The sequence below is a fragment of the Oryctolagus cuniculus genome, chromosome 3, assembly GCF_051225735.1.
Source record: "Oryctolagus cuniculus isolate XC-2025 breed Fujian yellow rabbit chromosome 3, ASM5122573v1, whole genome shotgun sequence".
In the NCBI taxonomy this organism is placed as follows: Eukaryota; Metazoa; Chordata; class Mammalia; order Lagomorpha; family Leporidae; genus Oryctolagus; species Oryctolagus cuniculus.
The window spans coordinates 20,966,698-20,981,391 of record NC_142869.1 but is presented as its reverse complement, the minus strand read 5'-3'; the positions used below and the strand labels follow the sequence as shown (position 1 = coordinate 20,981,391).

General features: G+C 39.8%; 1 protein-coding gene across 26 annotated transcripts in view; it reads right to left on the bottom strand.

Annotated features, from left to right (window-relative positions):
• The window catches only part of USP37 (ubiquitin specific peptidase 37), a 94,914-nt gene that overhangs the window by 24,202 nt on the left and 56,018 nt on the right, over positions 1 to 14,694 (bottom strand). For 16 of the 26 annotated variants that reach the window (XR_016231885.1, XR_011387106.2, XR_011387105.1 and 13 more), the window contains 5 exons: positions 10,458 to 10,575; positions 9,933 to 10,012; positions 6,346 to 6,510; positions 4,392 to 4,457; positions 1,590 to 1,731 (listed from right to left, as the gene is read on the bottom strand). Coding sequence is in view for 18 of the 26 variants with exons in the window: in XM_089329852.1 (XP_089185978.1) it covers positions 1,590 to 1,731; positions 4,392 to 4,457; positions 6,346 to 6,510; positions 9,933 to 10,012; positions 10,458 to 10,575 (571 nt within the window). In the remaining 8 variants the exon portion in view is untranslated. The remainder of the gene's footprint in view (positions 1 to 1,589; positions 1,732 to 4,391; positions 4,458 to 6,345; positions 6,511 to 9,932; positions 10,013 to 10,457; positions 10,576 to 14,694) is intronic. The other 10 variants (XR_011387108.2, XR_011387107.2, XR_011387109.1 and 7 more) reach the window with 1 other exon arrangement.

Sequence of the window (14,694 nt, the reverse complement as noted above, 5' to 3'; positions counted from 1 at the left end):
CAAGGTTAGCAACAACAAGTTATCTCGAGGTTTGAAAGCTCAAACTGAGGCCAGCGCTATGGGGCGCCAGTTCTAGTCCTGGCTGTTCCTCTTCCAATCCAGCTCTCTGCTATGGTCTGGGAAAGCAATAGAAGATGGCCCAAGTCCTTGGGCTCCTGCACCCACGTGGGAGACCCAGAAGAAGCTCCTGGCTCCTGACTTTAGATTGGCTCAGCCATTGGAGGAGTGAATCAATGGATAAAGACCTCTTTCTGTAACTCTTTCAAAAACAAACAAAAAAAAGCTCAAATCAGGGTGGGTGTTTGGCACAAGAGTTAAGCTACTATTTGGGATACCCACACGGCAGTGCCTGGGTTCAAGACCCTGCTATTCTTCAGGTACAGTTTCCTGTGTCTGCATCCTAAGAAGCAGCAGGTGATGGTTCAAGTATTTGGGTCCCTGTCACTCATATGGGAGTTCTGGCTTGAATTCCTGGCTCCTGATTCTGGCTTGGCTCAGCCCTGGCTGTTGTAGGTACCTGGAGAGTGAAACAAGGAATGGATGGAGGATCTCTTTTTATCAGTCTCTCTGCCTTTCAAATAAAAGGAAAAAAATAAAAGATTTCAGCTTTTACAGTATTAACTATCATTAAATATCATGAGAGATATGATGCAGTTATGTGTTCACAACCATGATTTAAACAATCAGATTACTTGGTGCTCCATTGATGTAAACATGTACTACAGTTCCTTTAACATAAGCAAGTACGACCAAAATAGAGCAAGTAATTATTTGAAGACCAATATGTAAAAGCAGTTTTGAAGGGACCTTTCTCTCTGTCTCTCTCTCTCTCACTGTCCACTCTGCCTGTAAAAAAAAATAAAAAATAAATAAATAAATAAAATAAAAATGGCTGGCACCGCGGCTCACTAGGCTAATCCTCCGCCTAGCGACGCCAGCACACCAGGTTCCAGTCCCGGTCGGGGCACCAGATTCTGTCCTGGTTGCTCCTCTTCCAGGCCAGCTCTCTGCTGTGGCCTGGGAGTGCAGTGGAGGATGGCCCAAGTGCTTGGGCCCTGCACCCCATGGGAGACCAGGAGAAGCACCTGGCTCCTGCCTTCGGATCAGCGCAGTGCGCCGGCCGCGTCAGCCATTATAGGGTGAACCAACGGCAAAAGGAAGACCTTTCTCTCTGTCTCTCTCTCTCTCTCACTGTCCACTCTGCTTGTTTAAAAAAAAAAAAAAAAAGTAGTTTTGAGGGGAACAGGAGAAAGAGCTTCATCCGGGTCTCCTATGTAAGTGGCAGGGGCGCAAGTACTCGAGCCATCCTCTGCTGCTTTCCCTAGGCCATGAAGGGGGAGCTGGATCAGAGGTGGAGCAGCTGGGACTTGAACCAGTGCCCATATGGGATGCTGGCGTTGCAGGCGGTGGCTTTACCCATTACGCCACAAAGCCGGCCCCTCTAAAGTCTTGATGCATCTGTAAATAGACTAATCTTGCAGTCCATCTTGCATATTTAATAAGTTTGCTGATGCTGATTATAAAGGGCATTTGTTTGGACAGGAAGAGCTATACATGTCTGCTAGATGTTTAGATAAAAAGTTACTTACTTTTTCCAGGTCTTCCTGTTGTTGCTCATTGCTGGTCATTTCACAAAATCTCTGGCTCAGGGCCACAGAGCGTTTTAGTTCATCCTCACTGTCTGAATCCAGGCATAAAGCCAAGGAGCTCTTGGACTTGAAGGTAAATTTCCTACAATTTAAGGCAAAAGAAATTATGTTAAGTCTGATAAACATTTGTCTCTGTTATGCTTTTCATGTATATAAAAAAAAAAAAAACTTCCATTATAGAAAAGCATTTAACAGAAAAAAAGATCTTAAAAGAAGTATACTGAAGCATTACCTTTGCCCCACTCCAAGAGCCATGCTTTGAAAACTGGACAACCCTGCCACTATATAGCATCAGTAAACTAATCACTTTGAGCCTTTTTTCTTTCAATGATCAACCCCAATGAAGTTTTCTCTTTTCATTATAAAGTAAGTACTTTACTGAATTCATGCAGGCATAGCAATGAGTATGTGTTTTTGACAACAAGTGCATGAGGACTAATTTTTTGATCTTTGAAATTATGTTCCATGCACTTTAAAAAGAACAGTAACATTCCACTTATCCACGTATCTGCAGGTCAGACTTCTGGCAACCTCTACCTTCTAGAACATAGGGATTCCAAAGTAAGAAATAAGACTTCTGAGGAAGGCAGTTCCAAAGCCCATGCACTTACAGGGACCCTCTCTCTCCAAGGGAATGGTGTATAAAATAGTGTAGCAAGTTCATCAAGAAATGAGAGCTAAGAAATAAGAGAGAATAACCATAACAAAAGGGCAAAAAACTATGCAATCATTTAATGTAAAGGAAAACTGTCTTGTAATAATTAAGAGCCTTTGAAGGCACTATCATATTAAAACACAGTGCAGTAACTGATAAAATGCTAATTCCAAGGCATTAAAATATACTTGCTATCTCCAGTGTATTTTATTTAAGAAAATAATAGTTGCAACATATTTTAGAAAGATTTTCATCCAAAATGGCTAAAATGTTTAAAAGGTAAATGCTTAGAAAGTCAAGTTTCAGTTATGTAAAAATTCACTTATTCCACTTATGTGGAATACCAAATTTATTCTTCAGTGATATCAGATAAGTAAGGTGTTACTGTGTGATTTTCTAGGTGAACTGAAAATAAACTAAAGGAGAAGGTGGTAAAGGTGAAGGAACAACTTTCTTTGATGAAGGTTAACATAAATTCATATGCTATACTTAAAAAAAAGGAAATAGGAAAAATGCAATTAGCCTAAATGTGAAAACTGTAAATAAACATACAGAATGCTGGCACCAAGAAATCAGAGGCCACAATGGAAATCAAGAGAACCGCACAACAATGTAGATCAAAGAAAAGAGGCAAGTGGTCAGTGATCAGCTCAAACAGTCTGTGGCTGAGAGCAGCCGGGTATCACTGCACTCAGCCTGAACACTTCATAGCCTCCCATTATGTTCAAGATGTTTTTCAGTATAACTTAGAAAAAGCCAATTAGGCGTCCTACATCCTAATTTCTGATTTCATGTTCTTATACACCTGAACATACGAATCTGTTTATCCAGGTAAATACTTTGTTGAAGGAGGGTGACACCTGGATACTACTGCACCAGGGTCAAATGAAATTGCAGAAGAATCAATGGTATTCTGTTCATAACTCAGCCTCTTTTAAGTTTGATCGGCATGGCAGGTCTTCTAGGGCCTAATTAGATTTTACTGACCACCTCTCATTCTCATAACAGTAGACCCTGGAGAACAGATGACCATGCCAAGGTACAATGATGCCCAATGAAACCATCTCTTTCTTGCAACTATGGTGATTTGGTACATAAAGAGTGCATTCCATTAATGATTACTATATTCACAGAAGGCAGCTTGCCTGTAGCAATGAAAAATATTCATCCTGTAAATGCATCACTTGCTCACTTTCTAAGCAGCCAAGTGGTATTGCTCATTTGTATCTTGAGAACGGACAAGAGTATTCATATCGGTACCATTTCAGATTTCTAGCCATGTTAGTCATCTGGTTTTAATTGCACTGAAAAATAATTAACAGGAGGAAAAGAAAAGAGCAGTTCCCAAATGTCATTTTATGATTATATAAGCCCCTCCCCCAAAGCCCTCAAATAACAAATGTGTTTTTTTTAATATACTTTGGGACATCAAATTTTTGGAAAAACATTTTAAAGTCAAATGACAACTAAGTCAGTTGGAACTGTCTAATTAGGAACTATGATTATAGTAAAATCTTAGAGGAATAGTTTAAAAGAAAAAAATTATTGGCTTCTCTCCTTGGATAAACTTTTGGTCTTAAACAAAAGCAAAGTATTTACAGAATCACTACATTCCAGTGTGTATTTGTTTTCCTGTCGCCCTTCAGAATCTTCTGTTCACAGGATCACAAACAGTCCAGCTGGTTAGCCGCAGGTGAAACGAGGATTTAGAATCCGGTGCCTATCTTTGAGGAAGAGTGCTTTAGACTAAGAGGGGCTATTTTAGCCACTCAATTCTTAAAATCCTTCATCACTTAGTAAATTTTTAAGTGCTTTAGGATGAAAATATTACACAGCACAAATGGTAAGTTTTAAAACAAAATATTGACAGAATCACCTGAACTTGCTTCATTGTTAAAAACTTGTTACACTATAGGCTCTATTCTAACCCAGATCAGAAAAATTTCAAAGTAGTGGTAATAAAGAGTAGTTATCATGCAAAAAGAGAGACAATAAAGAAAAAGTGGGAGGAGGGGCAATATCGGAGATTAGGACAAGCTGAATCCTTAAAAATAAAAATTTCGGGGTACATAAGAAATGTAACTCACTTTGAAGGTGTAGAAGGGCTGGTGATGCAGGAATTCACCATTTGAGAGGCTTTCAATGGTCTAGAACTATCAGAAAATTAGAAAAATATATAATGTATACAATTACATTATTAAAGATAGAATTTAACTTATAAAATGAATTATTCTGTACTATAATATCCTCTTGAAAGGCAAATAATTGTAATACTTTTAAAATTACTAGTAACAGATGCCAGAAGAGAAAATGAAATACCATCTCTATGCAGCCCCTGATCTAATTAATTTAAATATACATCATTGGAAATAAAGTCAAGTGTAATGCACAGGAAAACAGCACTTGGAGAAAACTTGGTTCTTTACTTTTAAGCAATAAAATAAGAATAGCTCTCATTTATTGAGGACTTACTAGATGTCCAACACCATACTATGCTAGTGTACTATCTCATTCAGTGTTCAAAACTACCTTCTTGTCTTACAGACAAGAATTTGCCCAACATCTCCAAGCTATTAAACTGTGGAGTCCGCTTGGTTTCAGGACTGTGATCACAAAGACTCAACACTGACAGTATGATATAAGACTACTGCCAGAAAGAGTACAAGCAGAGGGCAGTTTGCCCCAAACAAAAATGTTCACTTCAAAGAAAAGCCACAAGAGAAAAACATCAGCAGCACTAGGACTCTCCGGGCACATTCACATTTTAAAGGACTTTAGTTAGTGTAAGCGTACATAGCTTAGAAAGCCAAAGAGAAATACATTTTACAAAACCGTAACTGTTCATGTTAGCATCAGTCATTCACCATCTGAAATGTCTACTGCTGCTAAGAGATCTGGCTCTTTGTCTCACTATCTGTATGACCTTATCTGTAAGTGATTAATCACTAATCTCAGCATCTCAGGATTTGGACAAAATATCAGGATTTGGACAAAATATCCAAATTCTTCTTCACCTCTACATCTAGATGATTCTACCAAACTAATGTTCAAGCAGAAAAGAACTCATGGGGCTGGTATTGGGCACAGCAGGCTAAGCTGCCACTTGTGGTGTCAGCATCTCATACTGGAGTGTGGTTGAGTCCCAGCTGCTCCACTGCTGATTCAGCTCCCTGCTAACGTGCCTGAGAAAGCAGCAGAAGATGGCCCCCAATTACTTGAGCTGCTGCCACCCACATGGGAGACCTGGATGCAGTTCTTGGCTGTTGGCTTCTGCATGGGCTAGCCTTAGCTGTTGCATTTGGGGAATGAACCACCAGATAGAAGACATCACTCGCTCTCTCCTTCTCCCTCTTTCTGTCACCCTGCCTTTTGAATAAATACGTTAATTTTTTAAAAAGGAAAAGAAACCACAGCAAATTGATCCAAGGTAATACAGCATGCCAAAAAAAAAAAAAAAAAAGTAACATTCAGAGAAGGCCCAAGGGTTTCCCAAAGTCAAGGTTGTTTCTTATCTCTTTGAAAGTTTCTTAGGAGTCACTGAAGTTCTCCACATTGGTGAGAAGATATTTATGAAGGCACAATTTATCTGGAGGCTCCAGCATAACATTTACTACACTGCCTTTCAAATTTACCATGTCCTAAAGAGTCAGTGGAGGCATTTTTAGACAATACTGACTCCTGAGCCCTATCTTAGATCTAATGAAACAGAACCTCCAATTTAGAAATCAGTATTTTCAGCGTTCATGTGATTCTTATGACCACCCACGGCTGACTTATATTCCCAAGTGTATCAAACTATCTTCTAGCAGTCTAAAAGAGCACTCCTGCAAGAAGTACCTCACAAATGGCAGTTAATGATCTTAGAAGAATTTTGTTTAAATGTTTTTTCAATTACATCAAACCAGCAGTGATTTAATTCCAAAATGAAGCAACATCAAAATCTCCTTCTTGGTCTGATTTTATCAGCGAGTCATGTTCTGATCAGACACTGAAGGCTTTTATTTCACAAAGGAAGGTAAAGGCATTCTCTTAAGGACTTACATTGCCATGTGTGCACTCCAGCTGAGAGCAAAAGGTGGTTTTGTATTTTCAGTGCAATGAGATGACAGAGTCAGGTATCTTGGAATGATGACTTGCTGCCCAATCTTGTTGTTAAGTGAAAGAGTCACATTGAAGCTATATCGTTTCAAATGAAGAATGAGGACTCTGAAAAATAGTAGATCACCTTACTAATTCATACATCATACATAGAGAATATCTAACTAACAATGTTAGATAACTTAAAACATAGCAAAGAAGAATATTAAATTTTAAATGTTAGTACTGATATTAGTTTTACTCCTTAAGTTATTTATTTCATTGTTAAACAGTTTAAAAAAACATAGTGTTATATAACCACTAATGGTAAAAGATTATCTATTAAAATATTGTATGGCCCTTACATTTGACGGTAAAAATTATTTCAAGGTTATTTCCATAAGAATTATTCTTACTTTTTTTCTTAATGCTTATTTATTTTCATCTTTTTGAAAGTCAGAGTGAAGAGTGAGAGTGAGAGTGAGAGTGAGGGTGAGAGAGAAAGAGAAAGAGAGAGATCTTCCGCCAGCTAGTTTATTCCCCAAATGCCTGTAAAAGCAGAGGCTGGGCCAGGTGGAAGCCAGGAGCCTGGAACTCCACGCAGGTCCCACATCCGGGAGGCAGGGGCCCATGAGCAGAGTTGCCAGTGCTTCAGCAGTGAGCCAGCACTCCAATACAGGATGTGGGCGTCCCAAGCAGTGTTTTAACCCACTATGCTTTTTTTTTTTTTTTTTTTTTTTTTTGACAGAGTTAGTGAGAGAGAGAGACAGAGAGAAAGGTCTTCCTTCCATTGGTTCACCCCACAAGTGGCCGCTACTGGTAACCCACTATGCTTTAACCCTTGTCCCACAATGCAGGCCCTGCTATCTTATTTTTAAAAGCACTTTCTCTGGAGAAAGCTGAGAGAACAATTTTTTCCACGTGGAAAAAGAGTCATATAAAAATTGTATGCAAAATCTGGTTTGTGGGTCTGAAAGACTTACAGTTCTTCAGAAATAATTAATTCTGGTTACTACTCTGATAAACTTTTTACTTCTCATACAGAACATACTCTCTGCCTGATGGATCAGATATCTCTCACAGCCCACAACCACACTTAGAAAAAAATTAAGTTTCAAAAGTGTTATGGAAATAAACTCCAGTTCTAGACAAACAAAACAAAACAAAACAAAACAAAAACCCAAAACAAGCAAACAAAAGTCTGCTCTATGGAAAACTCTTTCCATTCTTACTGTATAAGCCTCATCACAGAGGTCACAAACTCAAAAGTTAGCAAATTAAAGTTATTTAAAAAAAAGTATGCTAGAATTCATGACCTCTAAATTCACAACGTTAGAGAAAACAAGGATCCAACTGACATGAAGAGACTAAAACTAACGTCAAAAGTCAAACATTTTGACTAAAATTTCAAAAATCCTAACTGAAAGAAAAGGTAATACAAAACAGAAAGATGACACTAAAAATCACTGATCTGCAAAGATGAGGCAGACTAACAGTAAACAGACCTGACGAGGATAGCAGGCCCTTCAAGAATAAGGTAGAGTGCTCTGAACATTAAGTGAACAAACAGAGAATGGGACTAATCATTAGGATTTGACACAGATATTCTATTTCTTGTGAGTTTGGAATAAATTAACACCAAACACAAATAACTTCCCGGAAAATATTTAAAACAAAAGGAAAATTCTCCCCACCTGAAAGACCAAATAGCTAGACAATGGGAAAGGGAAGAGACAAAAGTTGTGAAGCCAGGAAAGTCTTGTTAACTGAACACTTTTTCTTAGTTGGTGGTGAGAGCTGGTAACAATCAATCATCTGCCTTAAGATTAGTATCTCTGACCTTCCTGCATCAAAACCCACACAAATAGGAAAGAACAAAGTCTCTTAAGTAAAATATAGAGATTGTGATCAATATAGCAATAGTGCTATATTTATAAAGTTTTTTTTTTTTAAATTTATTTGACAGGTAGAATTAGACACAGTGAGAGAGAGAGACAGAGAGAAAGGTCTTCCTTCCGTTGGTTTACTCCCCAAATGGCCGCCATGGCTGGCACTGGGCTGATTCGAAGCCAGGAGCCAGGTGCTTCCTCCTGGTCTCTCACAGGGGTGCAGGGGCCCAAGCACTTGGGCCATCCTCTACTGCTTTCCTGGGCCACAGCAGAGAGCTGGACTGGAAGAGGAGCAACAGGGACAGAATCCGGCGCACATATGTGATGCTGGTGCCGCAGGCGGAGGATTAACCAAGTGAGCCACGGTGCTGGCCCCCAAAAGCCATTTTTTTTAAACAACCCATTTTCTAGAAAAGAGTAATTATGGTATATAAAAGAACTAATATCTAGGGGCTTGGTTCCCGAGATTCCATACTTAGAAAACTGAAGCTGGGGCTGGCGCTGTGCCAGAGTGGGATAATCCTGTGCCTGTGGCGCTGGCATCCCATATGGGTGCCGGTTCTAGTCCCAGCTGCTCTCTTCTAATCCAGCTCTCTGCTGTGGCCTGGGAAAGCAGTAGAAGATGGCCCAAGGCCTTGGGCCCCTGCACCCACATGGGAGACCGGGAAGAAGCACCTGGCTTCAGATCGGTGCAGCTCCAGCTGTGCCTGGGGAGTGAACCAACAGACAGAAGACCTTTCTCTGTTTTTCCCTCTCGCTGTCTGTAACTCTCTCAAATAAATAAATAAAATCTTAAAAAAAAAAAAAAAGGAACTGAAGCTAATAAAAGAAATCAAAGTACTTTGCAAAGTGCCACATAAATGCTTAACGTTAACAGTAACCTTGTTTGTGGTAATCTATTCTTGGAAAGAACTTAGAGCTGTCTTTTAACCGCATCATTCTTTTTTTGTTAACTAGCTTGGTTTTATGCTTGTTTCAAAGAGCTAATACCCAGCGTAAGATGGCCCAAGTCCTTGGGCCCCTGCACCCACGTGGGAGACCCAGAAAAAGCTCCTGGCTTCGGATTGCCCAGCTCCAGCTGTTGCTACTATTTGATAGGGATTGAACCAGCAGATGGAAGTCTTCTCTCTCCCTCTCTTTCAAATAAATTTTTTTAAAAAATCTTAAAAAAAAAAAAACCCGAGAAAACTCAGTTAAAAGAAAAAGCTAATACCAATACAAACTGATTGCATTCCTATATCAGAAAATGTGTCTTATGATTATAGGAAACTTACTAATTTATAAGATCTTCTATAAAAGGGAATGCACAAACTACAAAAATTAGTCTATTTTATTTTCATTAATACACATATATGTTTCTGTCGTAATTTTTGGGAGAAGAGAGGGAGATGACAGGACAACACAGGAAAACAAATTAGAAATGAATGTTACACATTACTGAATTTAAAATCTACTAGCCAGTCTCATCATTAGTCCAAATTCTCATCAGCTGCGTCCTCTTAGTGTCCTCATCTTGGGACGCTCAAGACTCTTCCTCTCATACAAAGGTGCGCTAACACGTCACACCTCAGCTCCACTGACCTCCTTGAGCAGCTTTACTTATCCAGTAATATTTGTATGTGTTTTAAAAAAGAAGAGCTGAAGAGTAATTATTAAATTTACCTGGGAAGCCTGTTAAATTTGTGCCTGACAAGAGCACACTTCCCACCACACTTCTCACAAGAATACTCAAGTTCTTCTGCCTATGAAAAGACAAGAGGGAAAAATAAGAAGTATGAGGTTGAATCACCCTTTTTTTATTTGAAGCTTGTTTTTTAAATTAAAAGTGTTCCACTTCTGATCCAGTTCCCTGCTAATAACCTGGGAAAGCAGCAAAAGATGGCCCAAGTGCTTGGGCCCCTTCACCCATGTGGGAGACCCCGTAGGAGTTTCAGGTTCCTGGCTGCAGCCTGGCCCAGTCTGGCCCTTGTGGCCATTGGGAGCAAAACAGCAGATGGAAGATCTCTTTCTCTGTAACAGTGCCTTTCAAATAAATAAATAAACTTTAAAAATATATATTATTTATAAATATTTCTCAATTATGTTCCACACAGTGTTGTTGAAATTTTGCCTTGAAGAAATCAACTCTAAATACAGTTATCTGTATAAAAAATTTAGTTATGTGAAAATACCAAAGATATTACTTACCCTAAAGAAAAGATCAAGAGAATCCTGAATTGAACGAGGAGGGAGTGGCTTTTTCCTACGAGGAAGGTCAATCGAAAGGTCATTAAACTGTTCTCTTTTGGGAATGATTTCTCCACATCTGCAAGGAGACAAGTGTAAGCATCAGAAGAATACCAAAGAAACACAATACAAGGGCACTTCAAAATGTTCATGGAAAATGTTTATGATGAAAAAGTTATGCATGGATCTTTAAAGTTTTTTGCACCAAAATAAATTTATCTTTTAATTCTATCTTCCACAGATCATCTGAAGTACATGTTATCCTTGAGAAACACTGTTCTACAGAATTTGTTACACTGACCCACTATGGCTAGGCATAAAAAACACACATTTAAGACGTTTTCTCATGCTTGCTTTAATACTTATTAAATTGAAACAGATAAAATCTCAATTGCAAGTATTTAAGTCCTTTCTTGAAATGCCATATTTAAAATTTCTGTATTTTCAAAAAACCTCAAACTTAAAAAAAAAAAAAAACCACTAAAGTATAATGTACACCCAATGGAGCAAGCATAAATTTAATAAAATTTCATTATATTCTTTATTTTTCGTCAATATCCACTGTATTGAAAATGTCTAACCACACATCTAATGACTGTTTCCAGATGTATGAGTTTGTTTTCTATATAGATGCTACAAGTATCTTTAATTTTTTTGCATGGAGATGTCTAACTAGAACAAAAATAAATGTAAATTCATAGTCTAATTAAATTTTATAAAATTTAAAAAAAAGGTATGATGTATATATAGAATCAGTCACACTTCTACAGCTTGATGAATTCTGAGTTGGCACCCTCCCCAACTAATCAGTAAATCAAGAAATAAAACACAATGAATTACTTAGGAGCCTCCTCACATATCTCCACCCAACCACTACCCTTTTAATTCACCAAAAATATAACTACTAATTCTGACTTCCAATATTATAGTTGAGTTTTGACTGTGTTTGAACCTTACATAAATGGAATTATATGGTATGCCCCCCTCCCTCACTGGTCTTTCATTCAAGATGATTATAAGATTCTATCATGCCTGCTAAATATGACTAGAGTGCAATTTCATCATGTCTAGTATTAAACTGAATGAATAATGCATAATTACCTAATATTACTATCAAAGGACATTTGGAGTATTTCCAATTTTTGGCTATATAAACAATACTACTTTGAAAATTCTACAAGCTTTTGGCTCATATGTGCAAGTACTTCTGTTACATAGCAGAATCATTATAGTAATTTGAATAGAATTTTTTTTTTTTTTTGACAGGCAGAGTGGACAGTGAGAGAGAGAGACAGAGAGAAAGGTCTTCCTTTCCGTTGGTTCACCCTCCAATGGCCGCCACAGCCGGCGCACCGCACTGATCCAATGGCAGGAGCCAGGTACTTATCCTGGTCTCCCATGGGGTGCAGGGCCCAAGCACCTGGGCCATCCTCCACTGCACTCCCTGGCCACAGCAGAGAGCTGGCCTGGAAGAGGGGCAACCGGGACAGAATCCGGTGCCCCGACCGGGACTAGAACCTGGTGTGCCGGCGCCACAAGGCGGAGGATTAGCCTAGTGAGCCGCGGTGCTGGCCTTGAATAGAATTTTTAAAAATGGTCTTAGAGATCCAAATATATTCAAGTTTTCTAGAAGTAATTTATTTCTTTTAAAGTTTTAACTGATTCTTTTTCATTTTATCTTATTAGAATTTTTAGTAATACTATCCCATTTTCTGCCCTAGTTCCCTAATCCAAGTTGAAGACTGGGGACAATAAGAATATCCGACAGGTCTTCAGAAAGTTTGGAGAAAATGAGGATTATGAAAAACCATGCACAGACTTCAAAAAAATATCTACACCAAAATAAACAATTTTTAAATTAATTTTCCATGAACTTTTGGAAGTACCATTATATATATATATTTTTAAAGATTTATTTATTTATGGCCGGCGCCACGGTTCACTAGGCTAATCCTCCGCCTAGCGGCGCCGGCACACCAAGTTCTAGTCCCGGTTGGGGCGCCGGATTCTTTCCCGGTTGCCCCTCTTCCAGGCCAGCTCTCTGCTGTGGCCCGGGAGTGCAGTGGAGGATGGTCCAAGTGCTTGGGCCTTGCACCCCATGGGAGACCAGGAGAAGCACGTGGCTCCTGGCTTCGGATCAGCGCAGTGCGCCAGCCACGGCGGCCATTGGAGGGTGAACCAACAGCAAAAGGAAGACCTTTCTGTCTGTCTCTCTCTCTCTCACTGTCTACTCTGCCTGTCAAGAAAAAAAAAAAAAAAAAAGATTTATTTATTTATTTGAAAGGCAGAGACAGAGAAAGAGAGAGAGGTCTTCCATCCACTGGTTCACTCTTCAAATGGCCGCAACGGCTGGAGCTACGCCGAACTGAATCCAGGAGCCTGGAGCTTCTTCCAGGTCTCCTATGTGGGTGCCGGGCCCCAAGGACTCAGGCTTTCCCAGCCCATAGCAGAGAGCTAGATCAGAAGCTGAGCAGCCAGAACTTGAACCAGCACCCATATGGGATGCTGGCACTGCAGGTGGGGGCCTTACCTGCTATGCAACAGTGCCAGCCCCTATATTTCTTCTTCATTCAACAAATATTTATTGAGCAACTCTGACAGAATTCTAAGGTGACCCTTGCCTTTGTATAATTCTGTCCCTTTTGACTGTGGGTAGAACCTATACAATGAAGAGTTATCACTCCTTGATTATGTTATTTTACCCAGCAAAGGAACCTTTCAGATATAACCAAGGTGACTAATCTTGAGAAAACTTAATGAAAATAAGATTATCTGGATGGGACAGAGTGAATCACAGGAAGCCTTTAAATCTAGGTCTAGGGAGCAGAAACAGAGGCAGTCTAGGATTAGAAATCAGAGATGTGTGCCAGCTGGCTTGGAAGAAAGCATAGAGCACTGTTGTAAGTGCCTATGTGGGCCACGTGGCAAGGAACTACATGCAGCTTTTAAGAAACCAGTGGTCTTAGCCAACGACTAACAAGAAAATGGAGACTTCAATCCTACAGGTGTAAGGATCTGAATTCTGCCTATCACTGTCTTGGCTTAAAAGACAGTCCTGGACTCCGGCTGGAAACACAGGCAGTATACCTTGATTTTGGCCTCTCTGAGCAGAGAAATTAGCCACACTGTGCTTTTCAGATCTTTAGAGCTGTGAGTTAATAAATGGGTGTTGTTGGGGCCAGCGACATGGCTCACTTGGCAAATCCTCCTCCTGTGACGCCAGCATCCCATATGAGCACCATGTTCTAGTCCCGGCTGCTCCTCTTCCAGTCCAGCTCTCTGCTGTGTCCCGAGTGCTTGGGCCCCTGCCCCCGCATGGGAGACCAAGAGGAAGCACCTGGCTCCTGGCTTCGGATTGGCGTAGCTCCGGCCATAGCGGCCATTTGGGGAGTGAAGCAATGGCAAAAGGAAGACCTTTCTCTCTCTCTCTCTCTCACTGTCTAACTCTATCTGTCAAATAAAAATAAATAAATAAATAAATAAATAAATGGATGTTGTTTTAAGCCTCTAAGTTTAAGGCAATTTGATTTGCAGCAACTAACAAATATAAACAGTTTCCTATATGCTAGAAACTGCTCTAAGCAATGGATAACAGCAGTGAATAAACCAAGACAACGGTGTGCCCCTCTGTGAAGCTTCCATTATACTGGGGGAGAGACAATGAGAAAGAAACACACAAAAGTAAAATCAACACTTACAGTGTGTTAGACATAGTGATACATGCTGCTATGATTTGCAGCTATCTCATGTTAATGGAGGTAGAGACTTTGGGGGGTAGTTAGGACTAGATAAGGTTATAATGACGGCGCCCCCATAATGGTATTACTGGCTTTGTAAGAAGCAGCAGAGACCCAAGGTTCCAACAGAAATCAGGCTAAGATACAGTAAGGAAGAGGGAAGCAAAGGATCAGAGCACTTGGTTAGAATTTCAGATAAGGTAGTAAGAAAATGCCTCAGCCAATGGACTCTACATAAAGTTCTCAAGGAGTGAGAGGGCACTAGTTATGTGAGAACACAGAGAGAGGGAATCTGAGGCAGAGGAACGGATCCTGACTTTATTATAATTTGAAAAGAGGGAGGTGAGGGAAAGAGCATGCCCGATTAGTCTCTTCCATCTTCTGGTTCACTCCCCAGATGTTTGCAACAGTCAGGGCTGGACCATGCCATAGCCAGGAGCGTGGAACTCTATTTGGGTCAC